This window comes from Rhodamnia argentea, chromosome 9 (assembly GCF_020921035.1).
Source record: "Rhodamnia argentea isolate NSW1041297 chromosome 9, ASM2092103v1, whole genome shotgun sequence".
Lineage (NCBI taxonomy): Eukaryota > Viridiplantae > Streptophyta > Magnoliopsida > Myrtales > Myrtaceae > Rhodamnia > Rhodamnia argentea.
In genome coordinates, this window is record NC_063158.1 from 4,645,907 (window position 1) to 4,661,670 (window position 15,764).

The 15,764-nt window shown below is 37.1% G+C and overlaps 1 protein-coding gene across 1 annotated transcript; it reads left to right on the plus strand.

Annotated features, from left to right (window-relative positions):
* Nucleotides 1-409: 409 nt before the first annotated feature.
* On the plus strand, nt 410-7,707 carry LOC115737062 ((S)-ureidoglycine aminohydrolase). Its single transcript, XM_030669018.2, has 13 exons — nt 410-633; nt 826-960; nt 1,791-1,878; nt 1,952-2,028; nt 2,772-2,811; nt 2,965-3,028; nt 4,162-4,247; nt 4,494-4,575; nt 4,773-4,829; nt 5,515-5,553; nt 6,894-6,964; nt 7,120-7,173; nt 7,301-7,707. The coding sequence occupies exons 1-13, from the start codon at nt 567-569 to the stop codon at nt 7,368-7,370; spliced, it is 930 nt and encodes a 309-aa protein (XP_030524878.1). The 5' UTR covers nt 410-566; the 3' UTR covers nt 7,371-7,707.
* Nucleotides 7,708-15,764: the final 8,057 nt, after the last annotated feature.

A 15,764-nucleotide genomic window follows, 5' to 3' on the forward strand; every position in this document is an offset into this window, starting at 1 on the left:
GAACAATTTACGATTATCATTTTGCGATACCGATTGCTAGAGAGCGGTCCTCGATCAAACCTAGCTCTTATCATCTATTTGTTAGTGCACTAAATCTTCATGGAAAGAGCAAAGGGAAAATGAAACAAAGAAGAAGAAAAGAGCCCTTTTGCTGGTGAATCGATTGCCATTTTTTTTTTGGTCGAAATCGATTGCCATTTGGGTCACTTGCTCCTGGAAATTCCTCCCCGTAGATCAGGGTCCACTGAACCGGGTTGGTCTCTACTGTGGACCTTGTGGGTCCCACCAGGCTCCACCACATAGGATCTACCAAATCATATGCTCGCACGTGTCCAGTACAGTAGCTCGGGTTAGACAAGTGGGTGCCTCTTGCTCCAAAAAAATTCACATTCAGCAGTCTAAACCATAGCTTCCGACGTGGAAGCCATTTTGTCTTCAGAGCCACACGACCCACACATAAGGCACTGAAAAAGGTCGAAGGAACACTGTGAATTGCGAAGGAACTGGAAAAGTCACAAAATTTTGCGACTCCTACTCGCAATCTCGACCTCAATCTCGTACTCAGGATGAAGCATCATCCCTTTGCTTGTTCAGGATCGTCACAGCCTCTGAAAATCTTCCTCGTCACCCTCAGTAAGTGCACTCTTCAAAGCCTGTCTTTCTATTCGACCTCCCCTGCTTCCTGTCTGTTACTTTGTGGAGGAATAGTGGGAAATCCCCAAGAGTTGTGCAAATGCATTCGCTTAACAGAGCTCGATTCTGTGTTCAAGTTTTGATTTTTCTTCCTGGGCAGAGAGATTTATTTTGTGTATCGAAATCGTTCAGGTCTATTCAGAGTTGCCTTGAGTGGAGATGGGTTTTGCGCCGCGCCTACAATCATCAAAGAAACTCCGAACTCGGAGTCGAGGCCCTTGTACTGGAAAGTGACGAGTCCTACACTGTCCCCTTCTCACCTTCAAGGTTCGGAAGCTACGTACATTTAGTAAATTTTGTCAATCTTGGAAATGGCAGATTCTTTTTTTTTTTTTTTTTGGTCGAAGAAATGGCAGATTCTGATTAAGCTTGTTTCTTGCCACTACAAAAAGCTTAATCATGATGCTTCTAAATCAATTTATCTTCAAGTTAAGCTTCTATTCTTTTTCTATTAATCCATTTCGGAAGTTGCGATTATTTCTTCATTGAGTGAAGCAATCTTGTTTTTTATTTCTTTTGATTTGTACCTCGACTCAAATCTCCACAGAAATTTTTTATCGTATTTATTAAGATCAAACTCATGTTCTTTTTTATTTGGATGAAGAGAGAGGATTTGTAGAGGCTGGTTGTGATGTTTTAGGACTGTGACATGATTCGTGGCAACGGAAAACATTTGAATCCGCATGTGCTTTCTCTTGATGGACTAACGAAATGATTGAGTTTAGATTGTGAAATTTGTTGGCTCTCTCAGCGAACTGGATAATTTAAATTGGAAAATGAATCCTGGTCTCCTTTTACTGCTCAAGGTGGATATCTATCGGACTCAATGTCCGCAAAATTTTCAGCTGCGAAAAAAGTTGTGAAGATTCACAAGCTCTGGTTTGGTTGTTTGAGTTCCCAGAACTGCCACAGTTTGCCAGGCCAAGGTCAATTCGCTAGGGCCTTGAATTGGTCCTAAACAATGTGAAGAGAATGTCTGAGAAATACCTTTTGCTATCTTTGTTGATGATAAAATTGAAAGTTTACCAAGGCAAATAATTAAAGATGTTCTTCCCCTTTTCCTGTTTCCACTGATAGAGCTTTTCCCCCCTTGGCAGATTTGCCGGGATTCACCAGAAGTATTTACAGAACAGAACATGCTCTAATAACACCAGAAAGTCAAGTATTCAGCCCTCTACCTGATTGGTAATTGTTCTATCTTATGCTTATGTGGTCAGGAATTGTCTTGTGGCTGAAGTTCTTTAAATACATTTCTCAGGACTAACACATTGGCAGCATACTTAATAACACCAGCAATGGGTTCACATTTCGTCATGTATCTAGCGAAAATGCAAGGTTTGCCTGCTTCTTTGGTATCAGCAGCTGCATGACGCTCCTGGTGTATGCATGGAATGTTATTGCTACCATTCACTGCACCTCCTATGCATTTTATACTAATCTGTCGAGGATGCCCCAAAAAATGGGAGAAAAGAAAATCCTGAAGATTGAAGCAATCAAGAATCAATCAAACAGAGGGGTCCTGATATTCAACAAGCCATCATCTATATCAAGAAACTACTGAAAGCTTCCTGGATAGTGGAGACCATAAAAGACACTCGAACAATAATGATCAAGAATCAGCTCCTATGTCTCACTTATCTGAGACAGTTTCCAAAGCTGCATCTCTTTGTGATTGTTTGCTGCATCATGTCTCTGCCATCTGGGCAGCTGGTCAAGTCGATACCATTGCTTGATGCTTGATGTCTTCTATTTCTCTATCTTAAGCAGTTCTATAAGGAGGTTGCATCAGATTGAGTTAGTGGTCAGTAAGTTAAGCATAAAATGGTGTATATAGCTGCCACTTAAATGAACAATACACAGCACTTTCAGGAAGTTTTTACCTAACTTGGCACTGATGCTGCAGGAGTATATGCTTCTATATGCATTTGTCTTGGTTGTGATGTTAGTTAAAATGATTCTTTTTAAGTATATAGCTCTCCAAAAGTTGCTCAAATTTCACTCAAGTTGTGTCCCGTCCATGATCATTTGGTACCACTTTGAATTACCCCTTTTATGTGTTATCACTATGCTTTGTGCAGAAAATTCAAGATCAGGACTTCCTCCTTGTGACATAGAAAGGTCCATATGTTTTTTTTTTTCCATTTTTATTCTCATTATAACTGCCCCAGAGATATCTTTTCTGCTTGATATTTGGAGGATTGTAATCTCTTTTTCTTTGAAAAGAAAAAACTTTCTGGTCAATGAGAACTCAAGAGCTTAATTTCTGTTCAGGTTCATATTCGTGGTGCAGGGTACCGTATCTCTCGCGATGTCCAGCAAGAGCCAACAGCTGATGGTATGACAAAAGGCTATCTAGTTTATTTAGTTATTCAGTTAAACTTAAACCAATGATTTGTCATTGGGGCAGCTTGCAACAACCATTTCATTCGACATCTACCAATGGTGATCTAAACAAGTTGCACATACACCCTAGTACTTGTTCCGCAACACTGAGAACTTAGCATGCAGTTTGTCGGACTACGAATATGTCATTGTGTGTTTGGAACGAATTAATTGGTAATAGCTATTGTCAATTCTTTTCTAAGTTGCACACTCGGTGGAGTTGGAGTATGGAAACTCTCACTCATTTATCTTATGCTTGAGTTCGAGCAAGTGAAGATAAAAGAAATTTTTGAATCTTTGATATTGTGAGATTTTGTGGGACCATCGACAATTGTTCTAAAAGCTTAAGCTTTTAGATGAAGGCATGGTTTAATGTTTAATTATTCTATCACTTCCCCTCACACTAAGTCTAGTTGGGAAGGCAAATGGGGCCTTGAAAAATTTGAACTCTGGACCTCCCTGCTCGATACCATGTTAGATTTTGTGGGACTCCTGCCAATTGTTCCAAAAGCTTAAGCTTTTAGATGAAAGCGTGGTTTAATCTTCAATTATCCTATGAGATATTAACATACCAACCGACACGCCGTATGGAAAGCCACCAGGAAGTGTCAATGTAAACTATCATTGTAGATTTGCTGCATGATAATGATATCGTATGAGTTTTGGATGACCATTAAGTTATAAAGTTACTACAGCGCCATTCCTTTGAAGACCTTTGTGTTGTGGCCTGGATAGCAAGCTTTAAAAAAAAAAACATTTGCTAGGCAATTAGGGGGAGAAGATAGCTATCGATTATTGAACCGAGTACTTCATGAGTCTAGGTAAGGGTTTACCAACAATGTCAAACATTGACTAAGTTAATTATGCATGTTAAAATTCTACTTTTTACAGTTCTAGTTACATTGACTATTTTGCATGCATGATAAGTGCGTTTTTATCGAAGCCGGGAGAAGTAGCTAAAGTTGCTACTTTCCTGAGTAGTAATAATGTATATCTCTATGCTCCTCAGTTCCAATGTTGAGAACCATTCTCCTTTCCTATCTGTTGATGTTGGCCTTTATTCTTATCATGTGTTTCTATCTTTAGGTTGATTCATATGCTTATCTCCCTCCAAATGTTGAACATTCTCTTAGTTCCGATGCCCCTGCTACTGTGGTGGTCTTTGAACGAAGGTTTGCTCCGGCCTCCTTTAGATCTAGATAATCAACTTTGAGCTTTTTCTTTAGAGGGAGGGAGGGAGGGAGGGAGGATTCCCTTGCATATGTAGTGCACCTTCAGTCATATAGGACATCTAGTTCAGTTATTGATGTTTTCATATGGTTAAATGGTAACAAATGCAGTTGTCTTAAATCTTGCGGCTACTCAAGTATGCCTCTTTGATCCTAAAAAGTACTGACAGAAATTGTTTTTCCTATTAGATATGCCTCTCTGGACAGTCATGTCCCCGAGGTGATTGTTGGTTCAACAGACAAGCAGCCACTTCTGGAAACTCCAGGAGAGGTTAGTCGGGAAAAATATTTAAATATCACCTCTTCACAGCCCCTTATTTATTCCTAGAATTCTTTGGAAATGATATTTTTGACTAACTTTGACTGTCAGATGTTAGCAATTTCTTGTACAATTTGCTAGTTATTCTCGTGGTTGATATTATCATTTTTAACAATGCTGTGTCTCTTCATTTCTTATGGTGCCACCAGGTTTTTGAACTTAGGAAGCTTCTTCCTACCTCCGTTGCTTATGACTTCAATATTCACGTAAGCCATGATGGTCTTCCTAAACTATTCTGTTGGCATTGCAGTTCTATCATTCTGTCAGTTCTTAATAGTGCATCTAATAGCCAGCAGGAAAGATGTGATTTGACAAAATTCCCAAGTGGTGACAATGCATTTCTATTAAATTTTGTCTTGAAATATAGTGTAGCATACTCATTCCATGTTTCACACTTGGCCTAGGGCCTTGTTGGGGTGGCTAGACCTGTTATTTTCCCCCTTAGACTGTATCTTCTGGATTTTTGCCTGAGCTGCTGCTCTTATTCATTAAAATATAAATAGGCGAACATTTTCCATCTTATACTTTTACTGGTTGCTACTCAAAAAATTTCAAACAAAATTTGTTATCACTATACATTTCAAAATTTCCTTTAGGTAGTCCTTATATAGTCGCACTTAATTTATTAAGAAGCTAAAAGGCACAAGCCTAAAGCTGGTGGAGCAGCTGCTGCCTCTGGCTTCTTTTTCTAGCTTTTGCAAATTGTCTTTAAACTGGCTTTTACTTGCAAACACAATAACAAAAATTAGAGGTCAGTGCTAAAGGCTCCCCTCCACCTCGACCACGCAAATTTAGAGGTCATAAACATCTTACATTTTCGCATAAGTCAAATATTTTAGAGATGATCTAATTCTCATTTGCTCTGACCCGATGATTTATTCTTGTATGCAGATCATGGATTTTCAACCTGGTGAATTCCTTAATGTGAAGGTATTTTTTTTTTTTTTTTGGAAATTAAATTTGGTTGATTACAAGAACATGATCCGTGCAATGCACGGGATCTAAAAACTACTTGATTTTTTTTTCCTTCATAACAAAATTTCATCACATTAAAAGTTCAGCGGTGTGATAATTTGTTGTAGAAGTTTAAACGATGAATTTTCACGTCAAAAAAATTCTCTTGATGTGAAGTTTAATTTCATGATGAAGGCTTTAAGTGTGTGAACCCGGTGCCTGTGAGTAAAAGAATAGTTGATTGCTCATACAATAGCTCATAGATGATGAAAGAGCAGGGATAGGAATCAAACTCCAGATCTGATACCAACTTAATTGACTGTGGAGATAATTTTTTTTAAAGTTCAAACTATCAGAGAACTGAATTATTCATATTTTATTTCTTAGCTTCATTCTTTACGTCATGACATCGTCGGATAGAGTAAATCGCAATTTTGAAAAATTAGACAAAGTACCTACAAATTGCATGACCAATTTCACATTATAATTGTCCAAGTTCAGATTAGGAGGATATCAAAATGCTGTCAAATATGTACTATTTGTGACTTGCTTGTGCAAACAAATGGTATAAAATAGACATACATAACCAATAGTCAAGCTCAAAAGAGAAGATTACAATTAACGGAACAAATTTTCAATTTAAATATGAAATCATACCTTAAACTAAGAAAAAAGGTTTGACTTCAACCAAAAATATAAAGAAGGAAGTTAGGCCAAATATGCGATTCAAGTTTTGAAATTCGGAATAATTTAATGGGATTAAGGACACAGAGAGAGATTGAGTTTCTAAAAGTACAATGCTGAAAACAAATGCAGAATGGGAATTGTAAGAGTGAGAAGAAGTGAATTATTCCATCTTAAAATACAACAAGGAGAAAGGTTGATGTCTAACCATTTAATGTTGGGCAACAGCCCTGATCAACAGTAGGAAAAGAAAAACAATGAAGAAAAAAGTACTATAAAGTATCCGCTACCAACTCTTTAGCCTAGAGAGCTTTTTATTTGTTTTGGAAAGTATAAGAAAAACCAGTAAAATCTTCAGCTTGGCCATGTCTTCAAGTTCCTGTAGGTAGTCAGCTTGTCTTGATATATATAGAATAATTGATCTTACAAGTAGGAAAATCATCACTACCGTTAATTAGTTATGGAATTTTTGTGAAATAATACTATGTTGACATACCCGGCTGGTTGACTTTAACTCTGTTGAATAGCAAGCTTTCTGCACGGGATTCGCTGAACAACTTCTTGGATTTAATTGCACGTTCCAGCTATTCTGGTCCGCAGCTTAGAAAGCACTGTAATATTTTTTATTGCAGGAGGTCCACTACAATCAACATGGTTTGCTGCTTTTGGAGGGACAGGGCATTTATCGTCTAGGCGACAGCTGGTAAGACTTTCATCCTGAATTTTACTGGCTGTGAGGTTGGAGATTTCTACTGGAACTCATTTGAATAACCTAGTTGTAGGATATTTTTTGTCGTACTATTGTTCTCCTTTCTCGCGAACCATAATACTAATCTTAGCCTGATTGATTCCTGATAGGTACCCAGTTCAAGCAGGCGATGTCATTTGGATGGCACCATTTGTGCCTCAATGGTACGATTAGAAAGAGCAATTAATACCGTTCTTCTAACATCCATCGATTAGTTAATTGACTCTTACTGTGGTTAGTATGAGCTTCATTTCTCGGAGGAATTAACTCCTTCGGTTTTCTATTTGACAGGTATGCTGCGCTCGGTAAAACCAGGAGCCGGTATCTTCTGTACAAAGATGTCAACAGAAATCCTCTCTAGCTGCATCATTATTGTGGCATTGAATTCTCGCGATGTGTGCGAGACTAGCGAGATGTGCTATTGACAAGGCAATGGACTAGTCCACCAGCATGCAATTCATGTGGATGGTACAGCACTAATCAATTGTATGGTATGCATCTTTGTGTGCAAATCAAGCTATGTCGGAATTCTCTTTGAAAATTATTGCATTCAGCATATCAAAACTCCTTATGGATCCAATGGAAATGGTTAAGTTGCAGAAATATCTCTTGATGTTACGTTGAATTAATTGTCAGATTATAAATGATTCTCGAGAATGATATCATCAAGTGTAATGCAAGGCTAATCAGACCGAGCATATATTGCGGCCAAGTTTCACAACTGATAACATAGCTCAACAGGGACATCTGCATGTGCCGACCATATTACCATGCTCATCTTTCTTCAAGTAACTTACCAGGTTGCTAATGATTGTCTGAAACTAACGTAGCGGATCATAATATTCTAAATTCCACGCTTTCCACAAAATTCTGTTTCTACAGAATTACCAAAGCTAAAAACTTAGAAGAGCTCTTTACCAAGCATTCCCAGAACGGTGCTCGAGCCAAAACATGTATGCGGAAAGCATTGGAAGTACTCAAGCATCGTGCGAAACTAAGAGCATACAATTGAGTGTGATCTGCTGCTTTTCAGGCTCGAACTTTCCGCTTGAATGGTGGTCCTAACCTGATTTTAAGGGAAAGATTCTTGCGCAACTGAGGGGGTTCGGTGGTTTAATGTACCTTCTAGTGAAGCAGCCGACGGAATTTCTGAATCTCTTTTCACTGAAAGTTAGATGATCTCCATCATAACCAATGGTCAACTTTCCCATTGCCAAAACCATAGCACTAGCACCCCAGCATCATTTCCTGGATTATCATAACTCGTGGTTTACAAACTTCCACGTGAAACTTGAAATCCCACCTTCAAATTGAATCAAAATGGAGACCCCACACTGCGGGGAGAGAGAGCATCACTTACCACCATTACCACCACTGACTCTTTCTCCATCACCACTCTTTTCCTCCAATTCCCCCTCTCATCCTTTGGTCAGATGATGCCTCATGCCCCCTCCATATCACACAAACTTCCCTAAATGGGAATATTATGTACCATAAACATTTTTTTAGGCCTGCTTTTTCTCTTGCAAAGTTTTCTTTCTTTTCATTCCTGAAGACACTAACTTTCTCTAAAGTGATCATTAGTGCCTAGTGGCACATTTAAGATTTCCTGGAGAAAATTCTGTCCTCTGGAGGCTTTCTTCTTTAGTCATGAAAAACGAAATTCCCTTCTTATTGGGGTTCCTCTTGATTAGCTCTGTGACTAATGTTTGAAACATACTAATGCTTGGGAAGCAGTATTCTTGCAAACTTATTATTGTTTTTATGTTAAGGACAAGCACCTGGTACTCTAATTTACCAGATCTCATTTGGTAGGGTGCTCAGTTTTCCTAGAAAGAGTGTTTCTTCATTGTAAGTTTTTTCCTTTCGATCAGGTCATCTGTTTTTTCGTCCAACTTGGTTTTGCAGTCATATTTACTTGGATCCGGCTTTCTTGATTCTCCTGTTGTCATTGCTCCTCAACTTAGTAATAACTTTTTCACTGGATTTTGTTCTCAGGCTTATAATGTACTCGTTCAAAAGGAGTTTAAGTACTATATGTGACGCGATAAACTGGAAAATTAATCCTAAATATAGATCAAACCTTTTGTTTTAGACATGAGAGTTGCGTGTACATGTTTTGCTAATTGGCTGACTTACTGTAATGACACAGCTTACTACGGATTAATTAGGATCTGACTTTATCTGCAGTGGTTGGATTTGTATATTGTTAAACAAAGTGGTGTCGCATTGGCTAACTCAGAAAGTTAGTGTAAAGTACACAAGATCTAATTACCTTTGTTTTTTGGCCCTGCTCATTAGTGAGATCTTTTCGGTTAAAAAACTAGTGAAGCTAGCAGATGGTTGGTTCATCCGGAGTACGAACAGCACAAACCGGTGCTTGTACTGCTAAATGTAGCTTTCTTTGTCCTAACAATGTCCTAGTAACGCATGAATCAGTCATTTTTTCTTGATGCTACTATGCATGTCAGGTGTGAATTATTAGATTCGCAGACGACAGTGTCGTATGGCAAATCCTACTATCAATCAATTGTCTAATTTATTTTGTTAGTGAGAAAAGCTATCTTTTCCCTGTTGGCAGACCATCTCAGATAATTTATATTTGTTCCATTGAAACTTCACCATCTGAATTTGGAAAAGCACCTCGGTTTATGAGAGGAGTATTTTTCTAAAATTTTCTTTTTGTCTCAAGTGATTTCAAGCCTTGAATTTGTCATGGAACTACTTTTGCTCTCACTTTTCTTCATATGGTCGCATTATATTTAATGGTTTTCCTACTTTAACTACCCTTCTCTTTTCTCATTCAACATTCATTGGTTTATGATTTTTCTTTCTTCTAGTGGGTGCACTTGCTCTTAATGAAGGAGTGGCAAATTTTGCAGAGAAAGAACAAGTTGAGAACATAAACAACACACTAATTTCCTTCTGTTGTTGATGACAAAGTCAACTAGCACTCTGAGAGTTCAAGATTTCCAAATGCATAAAGATTGGCATCTAGAGTTAAAGAGGATTTCTTCTTTAAGTGCTTGAACAAGTGTTTCATCAATTAAAAGAAAAAAAAAATCATGTAGCCTCTTCAAAGAAAGAAAGAAAGAGAATCTGAACGCAGTCACTATAAGATCCAAAAGAAGAAGAAAATCCAATTTGAATGCATCACATCTCCACATATATAAACAATTCGCTACTGATTAATTTTGAGCCCATCATATTCATAGTGATTGGTATCACCACAAAAGCAAAGGAGACAGGCCTGTTACTTATCATTTGGAATGATCATGGGGACTTTAACATCTAACTTTCTGCTGCTTTCACACCATCAAATTAGGCTTTTGCATATAATAACGGCATGAGCAATGAGGCTATCATCGATGCTCCATAAGTGCGGCCATTCTTGTAATCACACAATCATCAAAAAATTGAGGCACATGCGATGAGTCGCCTACGTGATCAATCAGCAAAATGCATAATCTGTTTGGTGCGAGGCAAGTATGGCCCCTGAAAACATGAGTCATTTTCCCTTGAAGGGAAGCCTAGTCTGAAACGGCTAAAAAGGGTCCTGTTTACGGCTAATGAATACAAAATTCATGGTCTTAGAAATCGAGAAAAGTTGTAAGAACAAGATTGGCTGTCATAGATCAAGATAGGCATCCTATTTTGCAGGCTTTGAATAAACTTCGGAGATTGATCATTGTTGCATCTTCCACTTAACATAAAAGGGTTTGAATGCTGCCAAATAAAATAAATTGTATGAGGTCATACATGTTGACACACTGTTGACTGCATTTCGAAAACCTAATCTTGATAATTATCATGGACCAACTGAAGGGGTTCACTAATCAAGCCCCACCATGCTCTATATGTATCATATTAGCAAACCTTTACATCGAGCATGAATTGTACTTACTGTGTGATTATATTGATGCAAGGAGCTGGGAAAAACCATCATTTGGCATAACGTAAACAGTTTATAACTATGACCCACTAAGTCCATGGAATCTGTGTAATGTGGAACAAATTTGTAAGTAAAAATTACCTGGTGTGAATTCTCCCCGCTCGGTTCAACTCCCGTACTCTGCAAAAAGACAAAGCAAAAGTCAGAAGGAGAGAAAAGAGTTAGAGATAGACCAGAAAAAAAAAATAATCTCCTCTCTCTCTCCACCCAACAAAGAAAAGGAAAAGGGGCACTTTATTCCATCATAGATGACTCTGCTTCTGTACTTTATTTCACCATTTTAATCAACAAGACTGTCTCTTCTGATAACAAAACAAAGCACTTTTAAAAATGTCCTCTAATGCAAAACAGATATTGTGGCAACAACTGGCCAGGGGGAGAGGTGAGGAATGAGGTCAATGAAAATTTTAAATGACCCACTAAAATGAAGAAAGAACAAAACAAAATGACTCCCACTGCTTAAATCCAGCTACACTTGTGAGTGCAAGCTTAGCCACCAATTAAATGGAAAAGCAAGAAAAGAAATTCCACTCTTGTGTTTATGTTCATGAGAATGTAGTCTCTCTAAGGTGTGAGATATGATTTAAAATCCCCAATCAAATTGGGGACAAAACACCCATGACCCCATTGTCAATAACATTTTGAGTTGTCTTTGTTGGTTATCATAGAAAAAGCAATGCTTTATTTAACTCAAATCTAATTGGTTAATTAATGTTTTTGGACCTTTTTGAAGATTTAGATATGCATGGACCGACCGACATATTTATTTGACAAATAGCAAGGCAAGAGGGAAGAAAAATGGTAAAAAATCAAGGAGAGTTGGAGAAACACTCAAGTGTTGCTAAGTCAGCCAATCCTCTCATTTTATGTGCTTTTGTTTGGATAGGGATAAGAAAGAATATCCGACAAGGTTTTCCTTGGGAATGATGTCAAATATCACCAACAATTCCACTTTAGTTATGTAAATGGATGGCCTGTATTGCTGAATCTTACTTTTACCCTAACCAGACATATGAATGAATGTGGAAAAAGCTATCTATAGAGAATGCAATGCAATGAACTTTGTGAACAAATTGTCTTTTAAATTTCCCCTTACATTTTTTTTTCCCAGAATTGCTTCCAGGAAGCCAACTGGAAGCTGTCAGAAGAAATAAAAAAAAAGTATGAGACGTGATTGGTTCAAAATTCCATGCTCCAATGTTTATCTTGAATAATTGATATCCATTAGATGCCACGATTTCACTTAGAATCATCATAATATTCATTTATTTGATGTTACACTCAATCAAGCATGACCATCAGGATCAAGAGACCTCATCGAGTGGTTATCATTGATAGCACACCCCTCCACTGGATGTCAAATAGAGACTAACAAAGTGAGGATTATTTATACATGAATTGATGTGAGAAAAAAAAAACCAATATTGGAGAACGACACAATGCATTTGAATTCATTGACGAATAATGGGAGAAAATTATTATTTTCCCGCTTGTATGCGCATATCATACCAAAATCATAGAATTTATCCTAAAAATCTATACAAATCTTAATGAAAGAGTAAAAGAATCTAAGAGATGTTGACAAATAATGTTTGCCCAAACATTACAAACTATTAGAGGGTCCAATCATGTAATTCAAAAGATATAAAGAAAGAATCATGGACCACTTGATCTCAACCCCATATACTTGAATGGTCGATTCTCTCTCACAAGTCATATGGATGAAAAAAAAGGAGATTTTGGAGATCCTATAATTAAGTGTTGACCAAGGGGGTGGATGATGGTGTAATCATGGTACAAAATTGATAGAAGATTTAATTTAGCATGCTCGAAAACATTAAGAAGCCTGCCTATCAGCTATAAGCTATCTACCTAGCTTCTAGTACCCTTGTGGCCAATGGTCTAGGGTTTGAGATTTGTTTTGGTGTCATCTCAAGAAAAGAGTGGCTTTTGACTTTGTTGTAGTGGATATCTTGGGGTAGAGAAAAAGTAGGGCTTCCATCAGATGAAGTTATATTGGTCGATGATGGTGTGCATTGCCCACTTGTTCCACTTGTCTAAATTTTTGTTATTTAATGGTTCATCTTCTATTAACCCAAGTTGAGATATCCACTTAGATGATATGATAGAGCAATTGAAACCCCTGTCCTTAGGTTATGATTATCAATTCAAATTCAATGTCTTCATTCTCAAGGGTAAACATGATTTCAGGATAAAGCTTGAGACTGAAGAATCGATCCGGTAGAAATAAGGTAGTTTTCGGGTTCCAAGCATGCATGGTAGGTTTCAAGTTCTAGAAATTGAGAAACTCATTCCTAGGGGTAGGTTTTAAGTTTTAAAATTTTTGAAACCTGAAACAAGTCTTTGCGTTTTTCTTGTTCTATGTCTTCGTGCGATTTTGAGGTATCCCATGGCATTCGATGATAAATGTGTAATGAACCATTAGTATGGGCTTCTATTTTCGGCGATATCCATTATTAAGACTTTCACTTTGTTAATGATTCATCTTCTTCGTGTATCTAAAAATGAGTTGTGATTGGTAGATTCCAATAGAAAATGGTGATCATTAGAGGTGATAATCCACTGCAATCGTTCAATCAAAAATATATGTGGAACCTGGGTAGACCTTGAAACCTCTAACAAAGTAGGTTCCAGTTTTCAGAGTATGCATGGTAGGTTTTAAATACCAAAAAATGGGGAATCGGCTTCAATGGGCAAGTTTTAGGTCTAGAACCTGGAACCGTTTGCCCCTATTCATTCTCATCTGATTAGAAATAAAAGAAATGTGTGGATCGTTCGTATCAAGGAGTGGTGGTGGCACTATAGACTTGTAACCCCAATCACTGCGATCAACTTGAAATCTTTCTCGCTAACAAAGGTACTTATTTATAGCCAATTAAGAGTATCGAGTCAAGTTAGATCACACACGATACTTCCATTACTAATGACACGTGATGAGATACCGAACGTAGTACATGACTCGTTTTATCGCCATTAACATTGAAAACAAGTCAAAGGTAAACTAGAAACTTTATCTTTTATATGGTGCACATAAAATGTCGCACGAAAATATCTATTGAATGATATTTCTTCCAAAAGCTTTAGTCAATATAAAAGCCTTGCATGTTACTCATGCTACTTGAAGTTGAGACTTAAATTATATTTGTTTTGCGAAAAACGAATGCTTTGTAAAACAATTTCTTAAAAATAATTATTTATATCGCTTTAAATAATTACTCAATAAAAATATTTTCATCGATCTTTAATATTAATTTTTATTTGAATAATTTTATGATAATAAAAATAGTTTGTATTCATTCTTTTTTTTTAAGCGATATAAGCAATTTTTTTAGGAATATTTTTTTAAAATCATTGATTTTTCACGAAATAAAAGGAACCTAGTGAGATAATAAACGAGGACCTCCACTCAAAGCAAACCCTAGTTAGTGGGAGAATCTTGCTTTATGCTTACACGTCCACAGATAAAAGGAAACTTCTGAAGTATATACCACAAGGGGCTATGAGTTTCTCTAGACCGAAAAAGGGTACATTCTAGTAGGAGATCGCCAGCCAAATCTTTATGACTCGACACCTGAGGAGATGATCCATAGTGTAATTACACATAATTTCTGGATGCTGAAGAATTAATTACTCAAGAGCATCATTTCGATATGATTCTAGATAGAATTTTCTATGTACACACGGTCCTCTTCACTAATCTTGGAAACTAAAATAACAAGGGAATCATGAACTTTTCGTACCGGAGGTGAACCTTAGTAGCCTCACTGGCTTGAACTGTCCTTGGTTCAATGCAGAGATAACTGAAGCTATAATACTTTTTATTATTATCCATGTGGTCACTAATTGCCCTCATTTAGGTTGGCCCATCTCACACGGTACGGAGACGTGTATGCTTTGTTCGTAATGGATGAATCGATACTTTTCTAATCGATCGAGCTCTACCATCCTATAGTACATGTCCACCTTCTTTAAATTACGAATCAAGAACCCTCCAGAACATGGTTAATTACTAGTAGAATTGTGTGATCTCGTCAATGGATGCCACAAACGACGATCCACCGTCGTACCGAAAAATATTCCATTTTATCTACAGACTAAAAGAAAGAATAACATATCCATGAATTTTATAAATAGAAAAATTGCTTGATCAGATCATCAGTAACACCGGCCTCCTAGGGCAAAAGAATCAATTCAAAGATCACCACCGGCCTTGTAGAATCACCATTATTTCCAGAAGTACTATTTCTTAACTAGCTCTTTATACTGCTGGATTCTAGCAAAAAGCCGTAAGCTAGGTTTCTAGGAATAAAGGAAGCAAAAAAAAGAGTAGACCTTTTTAACAGGATATATTTTCGAGATTTACTAGTGGCATTCTAAGGAGATCCTTAATCCAAACTTTTCTTTTTTTCATTTTTCTGCCCATGATCCTTAAATTATTATGATTTTCTTGAATTGATGTCTATACAAGATAGTAGGGGGAATTAAAAAAAATTCTAAACCTATTGCAATTGTGTCAATTTAATCCTAAATCATTTTTTCTTAATTGAATCATAAACCTTTTGTATCCGTGCCAATTCAATCATTGTGGCCAATTTTGGTTAGAAATCGCTGATGCGGCGTGCAATCATCATTGAGATGGAAATTTTTAATAATATTTTTTTTCAAAGCTTTTTATGTTTTATATTTTATTTTATTTCTCTTTCTTTTTTTTTCTTTTCTTTCCTTCTTTCTCAACCGATCGCCGAGGTCTGATGACTAGCCCCCCTTCTGGTCGATCGCCAA